Below are 14,716 nucleotides of genomic sequence, written 5' to 3'. Positions count from 1 at the left end.
GACTTAATCACGCCTTCCAGTACTTGATCTGTAACTCTTCAGGTCTCAGCTCTTCGAGTGCTTATTAAAGTACATTGTAAATGTGGTGAAACTTTATCCCAACATAGACATCCCCTCTCCCCCACCCTCCCTGCAACTTAACAAGCTTCTATCTCTTTCCCAGCTCTGACAAAGGGTCTTCACCCTGAAACACTAGCTCTGTTTCTCTTCCCACAGACAGTCAGACTGCTGAGTATTTCCAGTATTTTGTTTTTCTTTCAGATTTTCAGTATCTGTAGGTTTTTTATTTTTGTTTTGCTTCCTGCCTCTGAGTCAGTTTTGGATCTAATTTGCCATTCTCCCTTTGTTTCTCTTTTGACCAGCCTGCCATGTCACTAGACTGGCTAAAATTTGCAATGAGAAATGATGATCAGAAAGTTGCTCTTTAGTATCCCCACATATTTTAGCTTGGCTTGCCGTAACCCTTAATCTTTCTCTGCACTTCAGTAACTGCTTTTTTGAATTCTCTCTCTCCCCCAGTGACTACTCCCTAATCTTCTGTGTTTTTCTCTCCCTCCCCCCCCACCCCACCCCACCCCACCATAATGTCCTGAACCAAACCCATGACTTCGCAACCATGCATTTGTTTTTTGTTCTTTGACCCCTGTGGCCTTCAGATACATTTTTGCCAAGTTCTGTTATTTTTCTTATCTCCAAAATATCAATCGTTGGATCATCCCAATGCCTAATTTCACTTCCAGTGAGTAATCTTTTCCAGCGGCACAGTTGGTAGAGCTGAGGCCTCAGCTTCAGGGACCCAGGCTTGATCCTGACCTCTGGCACGAAGTGTTTGGAGATTGTGCAGTCTCCCTGTGGGCTTCCTCCCACATAACGAAGACATGTGGGTTGGTGGGTTAATTGCCCACTGAATTGCCTATAGTGTATAGGTGAGTGGTAGAATCTGAGGGTGGGGTAGTTGATGGGGAGGTGGGCAGAATAAAATGAGGTTACTGTTGGGTTAGGGTAAATGGGTGCTTGATGGCTGTTGCAGCCTCAGTGGGTTGAAGGGCCTGTTTCCAAGCTATATCGCTTTGATTCTTTGAACTGTATGTTTCAGTTAAACCTAAACTGATCCCTCCCTGCCTTTAGCTCTGCATTCATGCTCTTATGACTTCTACCAAAAGTAGGAACTTCTCCTGAATATGATATTGCTTCACAATGAGCCTTGAGTTAAATAGTCTGTTGTTTGAAGTGTAGTTTTGTCTCTGCGTAGAGTTACACACAACTCCACTTGTTTCATGAAGATCAGAGCAGAAGCAAGTTGGTTGCTCCTTGAGTTGACCTGAGTTTTAACTGCAGTTGCTTTGAGAGTTGTTGGCTTGTCTGTGTTCGTTGCAATTTATTCATTTCGTCTTTGGTAGCAGAGCTCTTGAAATGTTTAGAGTCACGTGATACTGTAACGAAAAAAGTGAACTCTAGGTTCCAACGAAGACTGCTTTTGACAAGTGTTATTGCTTTAAAAAAAACTCCTTGTATTCCTTGAGGAATAAACTGATCTATTCCAGCAATGAGCACCCTCATTTTGTCTTCGAAACGTTGCTGCACTACTAATACAATTAATTGTTCTGCAGTGTTCAATTCATTATTTAAAATTTTTAAAAAATCACAAAGTAATTGATTCCCAGTGGCAGGAGAACAATTTTTACTCCCCTCCATTTCAGTTCAGAGTCAGAGATAAAGCGCGGAAACAAGCCCTTTGGCCCACTGAGTCCGCATCCACTGTCAAGCACCCATTTACACTAATCCTACATGAATCCCATGTTCTTATCAACTCATTCCATATTCTGCACACCAGGGGCATTTTACAGAGGTCAATTAACCTACCAACCCAGAAGCAATTTGTGCTTCTGATATGGGAAAAAGTAATGACATTCAGGGTAGACACCAGTTTTGATGGCATGTGACTTTACCAGAAAACATATTACACATCTGGTTCCACTTTCCAATTGATCCATATTTGTAAACTTGCAGCCTTCTGAATTCTATCATTCCTCTTAAACTCTTATTGCAGATCACTCTGGATGGGTTGGGAGTAACAAAAGCCCTTCAGTCAAAATGACTTTTTTTTCCGAGCATCAGTATTACTGCATGCTTGTTGTGACATTAAGCTTAATCTATTTAATGTTTCCTGTTGTTAGCAGTCTCAGACTACCCTTCCCTGCCACCTGTTTCATCTGATGCTCAGAAATAATTGTAATGTTTTTCCTAATTCTCTGCATGACAAGTGTACTGGGCTTTCATTTCTTTAAATTTATTTAACACTATTTGTAAAACATTGGCTAAATTTTAAAAAAAAGTATTTTTTTTCCCCTGAAGCTTATCAGTGAAAAGCAAGCAAACAAATCCCCATTGATCGAGTCAACCACGACAATGGAAAACAATCAACAATTAAAACCCATCAAAACGTAAGTAAAAGTGAAATTCATTACACAAGTTAGCAATGACCAAGTTGCATCAGTTGGGAAATAAAACTTAGTTGCATGATTTTGCTCGTGAACAAGATTATAAGAGATGCTAAGATTTCAATTGGTTTAAACCTTATTGAAATTAATCTGACAGTAAAGAAACCCTGCTGAATGAGCAGAAGATTACAGGTCACACAGAATCCCTGGAGCAGGAGAAAGCGGGTGAGGAAGAGGAGGGTAAGAAAGACGACTCTAGTTGTTCCAGTGAAGAGGAGGAGGAGGAGGACTCAGAGTCAGAAGCAGAGACAGGTAACCTCTCCAATATCTTTTGGGTTGTTCCCCATAAATTTGCTGATGGGTTAAAATGATTATCTTAAAATTTGCAATATTGTCTAATATTCTTCAATGAAAATTGGATGAATTTTTTTATGCGCACTTTCAATGTGAGCTGGGTTAATGGTGAAGAGGAACCCACTTTCTTCATTGAGCACGTCTCATCAGCAGTGGCTCCCTGATCATGAACAGCATAGTTAGGAGAGTCAGATTCTGCACCTACTCTTGCATTGCTAATCGTATTAACTGGTAGTTAATGGTATTAAATATTCGCATTAAACAGCAGTTTTGTGCAAAATGTCAGTGCCTGTTGGAAAATGGAGTGAGATTGCAGGTATTGTTCGTACCAGACTGTAAAAGACAGCAGCCGGCACTTGAAGTTTAAGCTGTGTTTGCATCCAGTTCCCGCAGCTGAGACCATTAACTAACCCCTGTGGTCCTCTAATGTTTGTTTTTTGCTACAGTTTGTGATTTCAGTTGGTATTAGTTAAACAGAAGTGCTAATTTTAGTGTTATGTCTTATAAAAAAAATTCTCCCTGTTAAGGATGCTCTCCCGCAAACTTGTAAATCATTCCTATGGGTTTGTTCAGTAAATTCTCAATGAGTTGATTTTTCTTCCAGAAAAAGGCAAACCTACAGCAACTGTAAATATTGTAAACCGTGTGAATAATGGAAGTGCACAGTCTGCAGCAGTGACCCCATCAACTGTACCCACAAGTCAAGTTACTCCTACATCGCCAGTGAAAAAGGTATAGGAAAACAAATTCAGGTTTAAGTGTTAAATTTGGACAGCCTGATATCTTTAGATTGGTCACTGAACCGGAGGGCATCATGTTCAAATCCCTACTATGTCTGATAATTCAACAACAGTTATTGTCTATGGTGAATTAAGAGTTGGGTAATTGCAAAGTGCAGCAAACGACACCACCTAGGTTGAGGACAACTAGTTTCCTGTGACCTATCCTAAAGAGTTTGGTATGCAAATAACTATTACTTTGGAAGAATATGGACCTCCTGATAATTAAGTTGGTCTGTGCCTTTACACTCCCCTGTGGGTGGAGCATTGGCTCGAAGAAGTAAACAGTGTTGGAATCCTGAAGTGATCTGAATGTATTTATTGCACTTGTTACAAATATTTGGAATGAGAATGTGAAATGAATGCATTATTAACCAAATGAAAATCAGGAAAACTTTATTTAAGATTTGACTTTACCAGAGGCCTGAAATGTTCCATTAGTTCTTCAGAGTGAGTTGGTGCATTCTTTAATAAATTGCTCTTTATATGTGGCTTTTGATGAGCTGAAGACTGTGCAGGAAAATGCACTTGTCTCTCAGTTAGCCATCTCTTCTTCGGATCATGGACTTATTCAAGATTTTGCTACTAAGTCAAACAAGGAGCTCTGCACTGGAAGTGGCCATGCTTCTGCAAGTAGATGAAGCTGTGGCTGGAATCAGCAAAATTATTTTAGAGGGAGCAAGTGGCAAATAAAACGAGGGCAGCTTTAATGGTTGAGCAGCAAACTGCATTCAAACAGTCAGTTTCTTTGAAGGGGTAAACCTGTGCAGGAAGTTGATTGTATCTGTGAGTTTTCCAAGTGGAGGTTAATTTCCAAAACAACGTAAGGAGCGAATTTATTTTGTAGGTTAAGTACACCAATAGTTTCTTCAGAAGGATACTGCATCCTAATGTGTGCTGCAGTAAAACTCGACTCCACCTGGTGCACTGTGTTACAGATGTGCTTTGGGGGTGAGGCCCCACTGAAGGCAAGTGGTGTAACATTCTGTGCAGAAGTTTTGCTTTGTCGAAAATGTTGAACTGCAGGAATTCTTCCATTTCATAAAAGGACGGTGTGCATTAGGATTGAGTTGTGGAGCTACTCCAGTGTATTCTTGTGCAGAGCCAACAGGCTGATATCTATAACCATACAGCACAAAACAGGCCCTTCGGCCCACCATGCTCCATCAAACCACCCTCACACTATCTAACCCTTTCCTCCCGCATATCCCTCTATCTCACATTCCTCCATATGCCTATCCAACAAACTCTTGTTAATGTTTTTCAACTATGCCTCCAGAGAAAGATTCAGGTGGCATTTTTCTGTGCCTGGTCAAATTGAAATATCTTTCTATCACAGAGCAAATGTAAATTTTAAGATTTTAAAAGTATGATAAGTATCAATGAAGTTGATTTGTTTTGTTGGTGCATCTATTACCTGTAGATAAGTTTTGAAGTGAACTGCACCGCCCCCCCCCCCCCCCCCCCCCCCCCCCCCCCCCCCCAAATTGAGGTAAAAGGAAGAGGTCTCTAAAACAGATTGGCCCTCAGTTACAAAGCAGTTATGGTTCAATTCAGTTTTACATTTGTGCTTTGCAGATTGATGTCTCACTGAGTAAGAGGGACATAGAGTTGTACACCACAGAAACAGGCCCTTTGGCCCATCATGTCCATGCCAACCTATTTGCCCATCTACACATTTGCCCAGACAAGGTCTGTAACCTTCTGGTGCCTTGCCTATTTAAGTGCCTATCTCAATGTCTCTTAAACCTAGTGATTGCATTTGGTTTCACCGAGTGTCAACCACTTTTTGTAATAAAAAAACTTTCCTCTCAAAACCCCTTTAAAACTCTTTCCTCTCACCATAACCCTATACATGTAGTATCATGGTCATTTTCTTTGGACAAATAACTATTTAAGATTGTGCTGAGCACAATGAATACAGAGTTTACTTCTGTGAATACATGTCTATGAATTTCAGTGCTTTCAGAGCTGTTAAGAACACCTGAGAAAACTGCTGTTTTAAATGGAGGCCTTCATTTGCAAAATCTTTTTGGTTTTATTTCATTTTCTCTAAACCTTACGATCTCGTACACAATTAATGTTTCCACTCAATGTCGTCTTTTCTCCAGCTTCTCCAGTTTTTTTTTATTGATAGAATCAATGAAGCTTGAGCCATCAGCTTTGTTGCTCTTCTTTGAATTGCCTTTAAAAGGATTTGAAGAGATGGACCATCCCCTGCCTGAATCAAGACTGCATTACAAACATTTTGAAAGTGCTTTCAAAACCCATCAAGTTGCCAGAGTAATTGGAAAGCTTAGGTGTCACATTTCTAGGACCAGGACAGTTGCACTTTTCCTGGTGTGAAATGGCAATGGGTTTCAACTTCTGATGGGAGATACGTAGCTTGAGTTCTAAACTGAGTTTAGGAAAGTCACTAATTATACATCGTGCAAGGATATTACATTCACTGGGAGTACCGGAAAGGTTTTCCTCTCTGGATGATCTGTTCTATTATAGAAGGTGAATAAACTAGGTGGTGATAAATCCTAAACTGGTGTCTTTCTGTGGAGATGGGAGGAATGAGGTAAGGGGCTTTTCATGAACCAACTGATTTGTTCTGAATTCCTGCTTTCCATCAAAAGCGCATAGTCATACGTTAGGTTGGCACAGTTATTTTCCCATGTGCATGCTATTGTAAAACCACACACGTTAAAAGGCAATGAAAGTTGGATGCAGAGTTCCAGTCCAGCTGTTAAGCCAAAATGTGATCCCTTCTGAAGAACTTCTCACAGCACTTTTAGTTGGTGGTTTCATACACGCTAAGCTTGATGACACAACAGCTAGTGGCGTTGTCTCATAGCTCCAGGGGGCTTAAATTCAATCCTAACCTTGAGTGCTCTCTGCAGAGTTTACACATTCTCTCTGACTGGTATTCCTCCTGCAGCATTGGTTTCCTCTCATATCCGAAAGGTTTACTCGTAGGTTAATTTGTCTCTGTAAATTATTTCTTAATGTAGGTTAATAGCAAAAATAATTAAAAGGCAAGTTGATGGGCACATGTGAGAGAATAAAACAGGATACAAGGAAATGAAGAGGAGGGAGTGGGTCTAATAGGATTGCTCCCCAGGTTCAGCATGGACCTGGTGGACCAAATGATCTCCTCCTGTACTGCAAAAAGATGGGTACCCACAAAGATCTTGTGATTTCTTCAACATGTGTTTAAATTTTTTCTCAGTATGAACTAGGGTTAGTCTTTGGGTTTAGGAGATCTTGTGCCGAGCACCAGTGTTTTCATCAAGCAGGCTAAAGAAACCCACAACTTGAATTCTTGTACAGTAAACCGGGGAGTAATAACACTTACTGAAATAAACATTGAGGTTAATCGAACAGTTATCGACTTCAAATAGTTGAAATGAAAAGTATTTTTGAAATATTTTGAAAATGCTTATGATGGATTGAGAATTCTTAAACACAAGATTGGTCTTTTAGGACAAGCAGATTGAGCAGTAATTATGGCTCAGTATACAATAAAAATTCAGTTAACATGTAGAAAAATTAGGAGCTTGAGTTCTTCATGAAGAATAATTCATAAATACCTGAAAGTCTTGATGGTTCAGATTTTTTTAAAATCTTGCTACAGTGCATCATGTGTAGGAGCAAGGAGTCAATGACAACAGCTTGTGGACTTCCACATTTAACTCTGCGTGCCTGGCCTCAAGTTGTCAGAATTTCTCCATTATGTTGGTGATTGTGATTGCCTCCTGCTGCTTTGGCTGAAAACTCTGGCCCTACTTGAAGAAAGTGGATGATCCAGCTGAGTTCTAATAAGCATCAAGTTAACTGCCTGGAAAGTGGAAGCCTATGCCTCAATGAAAGATCTGACATTAATGCACCAGGCTGCAAGTTAGCTGTGGTCGGTTTGTTCTCCTGACAACCAGCAGATTCTGCATCTACTCAGCAGATATTTAACCTCTGCTCATCAGCTGCGACGTGTCTCCAGCACCATATCACATTGATGTATCAAGCTGAAAGCTTAAAATTTGAAAAATGCATACCTTTTGAGGAACGTATCTTGAGGAATCGAGTCTGATTAAATACTATATTGTGCCTTGTACTGTGATTTGGGTTTGATTTATTGAAAGTGGTAAGACTCTACACTATTTTATTAATATAGAGTGTAGAAGTTCTTGACCTTGTCTTTCCTGATCTTGCTCACACTTTTGGTGTGTGACTGACAGCACACTTAAGCATTTCTCCTTGCGGTTTTCTCATTGCACTTTCTGTTTTAATTGGCTTCAGTATGAATCCATTTCTCCTGTCTTGCCTGTGGCGGAGCCATTAGATCCGACATCTTGGCGTCAGGGCTTGCGTAAAACTGGCATTGTTCTTGTGCCTCAAAAGGGTGAAAAAGTTATGGTGAGCTGCCTCTTGTGTGCACAGAGGTTTGTGTTTCGTGTTAAGTTCCCGTTTACCTGAAGTATCCAGTTTCACTGTGCATGTTGTGATGATACTCATTTCCATGTACTTTTTTTAAACAAGTAGTTCTGATATCTGAATACTAGAATAAAATTCTAGAGTTTGTGTGGTTTGTGTGCACATATGTTCCTCATGTCTGTTGTTTAGTTGCAATGTCTTAATCTGCCTCAGTGCATGAACTACTATTAGACAAATATAGATGAAGGAGAAGTACATGATATTGTAGTTTGACAATAGTGGTTCCAAACTCCTTTCTTTAGTGTTGCACACAGACCAAAATGGTTCCATTATTTTGCGAGGAATAATGATCACTCACCATCCTTGGGGGGTCATGGGTGATACGACTTGAGGCTGGTCTCAGCTATTTTTTGATCTGAGAGCAGGTGGAGATAACATAGAATCAAGCTGAATCACTCCATTATAAATTATTCAGCTATCCCATTATCAATTAAAGGAAGATGTGCAGGTAAACATTTGAAATTAAGCCTCAAGCAGGAGGAAGGAAATATTTCCAGGTAGGTGGAGCTGGAGGTCTTGGTATTGCGCTTCAGTTGTACTCCAACATTAGTGAGAATAGAATCAGATTTATTATCACTGACTTCAATGATGTAAAATGTGTTGTTTTGTAGCAGTAGTACAGTGCAAAAACATAAAATTACTGTAAATTACAAAACTAAATAGTGCAAAAAAAAAAGGAATAACTAGGAAGTGTTCATGGACTGTTTAGAAATCTGATGGAGGGGAAGTAGCTGTTTCTGAATCACTGAGCGAGTGTCTTCAGGCTCCTGTACCACCTCCCCAATGGTAGTAACAAGAGGGCATCTCCTGGATGGTGTAAGTCCTTAGTGATGGATGCCACAGCCTTGAGGCACCACCACTTGAAGATGTCCTCGATGATAGAGAGGGTTGTGCTTGTGAATGAAGTTGTCAGACAGCATTAACAATAAGGGTAGCTAGGTTCTCTCCTCCGGAGAGTCATGACTAGATCATTAAAGGGTATTTCAAGAGGTAGGTAGATTCTTGAAAGATTGGGGTAATTGGCATAGAAGAGGAGATGAGTCTTAAGGCAGATCAGCCATGATCAATGGAATGAAGAAGGAGGTTTGAGGATTCGGGTAGCGTCCTCTTATTTTGTTCTTGTGTTGAGCGTCAGATGTGCACAAAGAGTGAAGAACAAGCTTGCAGCTTGTAAGGGCTATCAAAATATTTTGTCTTCTGGAGTATTAACATTATTCGCTGTTCCTGGAGAAACACTAAATAACATAAGACTTCAGTTAATAAAAAGTTGCTTAATCAGATCTTAGCTAGTTTTTTCCCTCATCCAACTGTGGTGTTGGATGATTTACTTTTATTTTAAAAAATGATTCATTTTTATTGAGTGCTGAAAAGTTTGGATTCTTTGCCTCATAGTGAAATAAACTGTCCATCTTCTAATGTTTTATTATAGGATTCTGAAACAAACCTCAGGAAAGTTCTTTGATCATCACCCAAAGCAAAGGTGCATCAAAAGCCAAAATATAAATTAGTTCAGTTGTCCTGCAATCTTATTCCAAAGATTTGATAATGGCTGAATTGGAAATACTGCTAATTATCTGACCGTAATTTCTTTGCAGATATGTTCATGTGGTCTGGATCTTGCATGATTTTTCTCAGTGTGAAAAGGGTGTCCTGGAAAATTGTCTTTAATGATGTTACGGTTTGGGCACAGATTTTAAAGAAATGATGCATTGTAACTTGAAAATTTTAAGTTTTTGTCAGGTTTGCTGTACGAGTATGAAAAGAATGATCTGTTGTTTTGTCAAACCCTGACCTTTACATGTGGCCTTGCCTGGAACTAGATCCTGAAAGATTTAACACAATACTCTCTTCAATCTCAATTTACAGTTTGCTGCTCCATTTATCAAGTATTCAAAGGAGGAAGAAAAGAAGAGGAAAGATGAGGAAGAAAAGAAAGATGCATCTCCAGCTTCTTGGAGGTCAGGACTTCGGAAGACTGGAAGCTATGGTGCATTAGCTGAAATCAGTGCTTCCAAAGAGACGCAAAAGGAGAGAGACATCACAGGTGTGATGCGCTCTGCCTCAAGTCCTCGACTCTCATCCACTCTAGATAACAAAGAGAAAGTAAGTCACTAAATGCGCACACCACCTCCTTTAATGTTGGAGCACAAATTTGGCACAGAATTGGATCCAAAATGATTCGGAGACCTTTTGCTTGGTCAGATTCTTCCCTGCTCCCTTTCCCCTCCACAGCCCACTCCAAAAACAATTGGTTTCAAAACACTAATATTTTGTGATAATCCTGTTAAAGAATAGGAGTATTTGGAAAGAAGGTCTTAGACTAATGTGCCACCAGATTTACAATTTGTTACCAAGCAAGAGCACTGGTCTCTGATTGTTTGACCCTCTGCTCGGTTTAGTCTGTATGCCAGTTTCACTGTTCATGCCAGACTCTTGCATCTTCCAGAAGAGGTAACACTAGGGAATATCTTTCTTTTGCAAACACTGAATGTGCACAGGATTTCTTCTTGCCCCAGTAGGAGGGAGTGTTGGAATAAGAAGTAAACTATGAAGAGAGAAACGGTTAATGTTTCAGGTTGATGGAGATCATCAAATGGAAACATCAACTTTTGCTCACTCCACAGATGCTGTGTGACCCATTTTAAGCATTTTCTGTTTTCGTTTAAAATTCCAGCATTCTTTTGTAAGAAAATGTGTGCAGGCTAAATTCAGTGTAGAGACTGCAAGATTAGATAAGAGAGGGTGACCCATTTCTGAAAGACTCAAGTATATTGTTCTGAATTTCTCCTTATTGTGGTTGAATTTGCAATGTAGTTTTCTGTTATTTTCCATAAAATAATGGACATGCAGATCTGTGTATGGCTTGACAGTCCAATCTCTATCAAGAAGCTACATGTGCTCTTTTGTTTGGAGCGCCTATTGTACCCTTCAGCCAGAGGTTGTCATCGGTACACTTGAATGAAGAGCAATTGCTTTCTTTTCATTTGTGGATTTGAATAGTGGGTCAATAATCCTGAGAGGCCAGCTGCAAGCAAGTACTCTGCATATTCTTCCTCGCTTGTAGTGTTTTTCTTTTTGATTAATGCAGTTAGAAAGTAGCTGCACAAAGGTTGAAGGATAGAAATGTACATTCTATCTGTGAGGTACAGCTTCATCAGAATCACTTCTGTTACTGCTAGATTTCCCATGCTGGAACAATACACTGACAAAGTTGGTTGTCACGGGGCTAATTGAATAAAACTGCCTTTTTGTATGAACTAAACAAGACCAAAAATAATGTAAAGCAGAAAACGTCAGATACCGGCAGCAAAAGGGAATAAAGTTCAAGTTGCAGATCATTCTTTATTTTCCCAGCTGCTGCCTGACCCTCTGAGGTCAGAGAGAGACAGACCAGAAACTGAAAACTGAGTCCCCACTGACCATCGATCACCTATTTATACCAATACCACATTAATCCTACATTTTTATTCTCCTCGCATCCCAATCGACTTCCCCCAGATTCTACTGCTTGCAATAGGGGCAATTTATAGCAGCCAGTTAACCTACTAACCCATACGTTTATGGAATGTGCAGTCACAGGTAGAAGGTGCAATGTCCACACACTGCACCAGAGGTCAGGATTGAACTCAGGTTTCTGGTGCTGTTAGGCAGTAGTTCAACTGGCTGCACCAAACCACTGTTTTCCAAAAACACAGTTCTTGCCATGTTTTCTGTAACTGTTTTCCGTTATTACAGATTTCCACCTCTTGCCACGTTTTGCATTTGCTTCAAGTGAGAAAACAATTTTTACATGTTGTTTTAATGTGCCAGAGTTGAAAAGGATTTTAGCACTCACCAAAGCAGAATTTATTGAATCCACTTTTCTTCCGACAGGAGAAGGATCAGAAAGGAACGAGGCTTGCTTATGTTTCGCCTACAGTTCTGTCTAGAAGATTAGCTAGTACGTCAGACATCGATGATAGAGAAATCAGGTAAAATCCTACTCCATTTACTCTATTACCCATTTACCAATCCCCTGCCCCAACTCCCCCACCCTTATGCATACTCAACTGAGATGATTACTTCACAGAGATTCTGCAAGTAACTTTGTGCGCAGTGGTTCTTACACAAGGCGGCGTTGGGAAGAAGACCCAAAGAGGAAAGAAATGAACCACACCACCACCACTGAAGGGCTTACAACACAAAATGCTGCTGTCACCAACGTAGTGCCTAGTTATCAAAGAAGGTAATTGGAAGCTCTCAAGACGTTTGTGTAGTGATTTGGTTATGGAAGCAAGTTTGATTATGGTAACAAACATCTGGTTCCCCTTCAGTTCATCACTCAAAAGCCTAATTACAAAGATGACACATCACAGCATACCAGAACCATTGAGTAAAATCTAACATCGGTGCTGTCAATAAATTCAGTGTTTATTCTTTTATCCCCATCAGCTTGAATAGGTCTGGCCTGCAACAAAGTGAAGGAGCTTATTGTGTTCGGCCTCTTAACCTTAATTCAGGAGGAGAAAGGTTCACTTTTTATGGGAGAAATGAGGGGGGGAAAAAGCCATTTAGCTTATCAAGTATCACCCTGTAACACACTGAACATTGCATAATTTTGTCAGTTTACATGATTGGCAGTATTTGAAATCGAGGAAAATCTTTGAGCACTGTTATCATCCTGATCTCTACATACATGCTTGTCCATTCATTGTTACAGCATGGGCATTTGACTTCATTACCTTGGTAGTACAGTGGCACAGCACTTTGCACTGCTACATAATAACTTCATGTGACCTCAGCTGCTGTCTGTGTGGAGTTTATCTCCATGACCACTGAATGCTCTGTTTTTCTCCTCTGAATTAACGTGAACCAGTTTTCAGGTGACCACCTCCAAAGCATTAGAGTTTCTTTCTCTCAAAGATGTGCTGCTAAGGTTAATTGTCTTTTGGAAATTACCCCGTAGTCTTAGGTGGGTTGTAAAAGAATCAAAGGGGAATTGACGGGTATGTGCAAGAGAGCAAGCTGCAGGACTATAGAGAAACAAGGAGAGGGGGCCTTGGGACTGGTGGGGTTTGTCTGCTCAAGCTGGCATGGACCTGATGGGCTCAAGGGCAGCCTTTTTTGTCATAATAAGAAAGATTGATGCACCCTGGTGGTTGGCAAGGCAGCTTGGCATGGAAAACCAATGTGCTAAATCAATACTTCTGGGTGATACTTCCTTTCTGTCGCTTTAACCATCATTGCCCCATTGCGAAGAAAAGGCAGATGAGGAGAAATAATTCCTGCAGACGAGTCTGCATCTTATGCTGCCTTTGCACTGTGCAGAGATCAGGTCTTTTTGTTTCTATTTTGTGTAAGTTTTGCTGCCACACCAGATGTAACCTCAGGCTTTTTAAGATACTTAAAGAGAGATGCTGAGATTCTGCAGCGGAGGTGAGTGTCTGTTGAAGAGTGTCCCGTGACTTGTGGGGCATATTGTAACATTAGGTCGCAAGAACTCATCCTTTTAGGCTGCTGTTGTTTTCTTACAACAATGTCCTCCAATCAGGAGGTTATTAGACATCTTACAACAATGTCCTCCAATCAGGAGGTTATTAGACATCTGAAGGAATGTGCATTGTGGAATATCAGGTAGTGAACATGATCCTGAAGCCTTCATCTCTTACCAGCTTTGACTTAGATTTATGATACTCTCTTTGGGAATTTCCAGATGTAAGTGATATCATGTGGCAGAGGTTGATGAGTGGTTTAAAACACTTAACATTTTGGTGGTTAATCACTGTCATTGGAAAGTTGTTGTGGTAGGAAGAGTCAACACTGATTAATTTTAACTGGTTTTCAGGTGGCCAACTATAAAACATTAGACTTTCTTTCTGATGCAGCTTTGCCTTCAGTTGTATGAGCTGTGCATTGACGTCCTAACATTTAACAACACTGAAGGAATCCATTGTGTCAGTTTTGGTTCTCAGAATGCAAATCAAGAGGAAATAATGATCTAGTTAGACTGCAGTCTGTTAACTTGACCCATTACACTGGAATGGCATTCAAGCCTGGTAGCAGGGAAGATGAGCTCGATCTGCAAGGGAAGGTTGGAAAGAAGGGAGTTTTATGAGCTGGAAATGTGATAACTAACTAAGCGGTGATCTTGGAAGGTTAAAAAGTGTTAAGTGTGCAGGAGAAAAGAAACCTTCTGCAGTACCTGAAGTTAAATAGAAAGGGATGTGGTATGAGACATTCAAAGTGGTGTCAGGCTGAATTTATTGAAGCAAGTGATTAATGTGTAGGATAGATTTCGAGGAATCAAAATATAAAATAAACCCCATAATATTTAAAGTAGTGGCATAGTACTGTAGAATATTTAAATATTTTTGGATGTGAATAAAGGTGAGTGAATGACTTTCCACATCAGTACAGCTGTCATGTGATATTCAATATGCAGCAGTGAAAGGGACAAAGGTGCTTTGTTTTGGGGAATATTTGGAAAGTTTTGTTGCTATAGGCTTCTAATGGGCAAAAGTGTACAAATGGTGACTGATTAACTCAAAAACTATTTCAGTGCAGAGATGAAGAACTTACAAACTTATAACAATGGGAAAACCCCTGTGGTGGGCACTTACAAAGAATAGGCCTACATTCTTGCCGTGTTAAATTTTTCTTGTATTGCAGGTTCTTAATATCCACCGA

At 40.1% G+C, this 14,716-nt stretch overlaps 1 protein-coding gene across 7 annotated transcripts in view; it reads left to right on the top strand.

Moving 5' to 3' along the window:
* The window catches only part of ppp1r12a (protein phosphatase 1, regulatory subunit 12A), a 145,955-nt gene that overhangs the window by 73,539 nt on the left and 57,700 nt on the right, over nucleotides 1-14,716 (top strand). For 6 of the 7 annotated variants that reach the window (XM_052030621.1, XM_052030624.1, XM_052030623.1 and 3 more), the window contains 6 exons: nucleotides 2,356-2,444; nucleotides 2,599-2,753; nucleotides 3,400-3,527; nucleotides 9,917-10,153; nucleotides 11,924-12,021; nucleotides 12,120-12,275. In XM_052030621.1, coding sequence (XP_051886581.1) covers nucleotides 2,356-2,444; nucleotides 2,599-2,753; nucleotides 3,400-3,527; nucleotides 9,917-10,153; nucleotides 11,924-12,021; nucleotides 12,120-12,275 — 863 coding nt within the window. The remainder of the gene's footprint in view (nucleotides 1-2,355; nucleotides 2,445-2,598; nucleotides 2,754-3,399; nucleotides 3,528-9,916; nucleotides 10,154-11,923; nucleotides 12,022-12,119; nucleotides 12,276-14,716) is intronic. The other variant, XM_052030625.1, reaches the window with a different exon arrangement.

Source organism: Pristis pectinata, chromosome 15 (genome assembly GCF_009764475.1).
Source record: "Pristis pectinata isolate sPriPec2 chromosome 15, sPriPec2.1.pri, whole genome shotgun sequence".
Classification (NCBI taxonomy): Eukaryota; Metazoa; Chordata; class Chondrichthyes; order Rhinopristiformes; family Pristidae; genus Pristis; species Pristis pectinata.
This window is presented reverse-complemented; position numbering and strand designations above follow the sequence as displayed.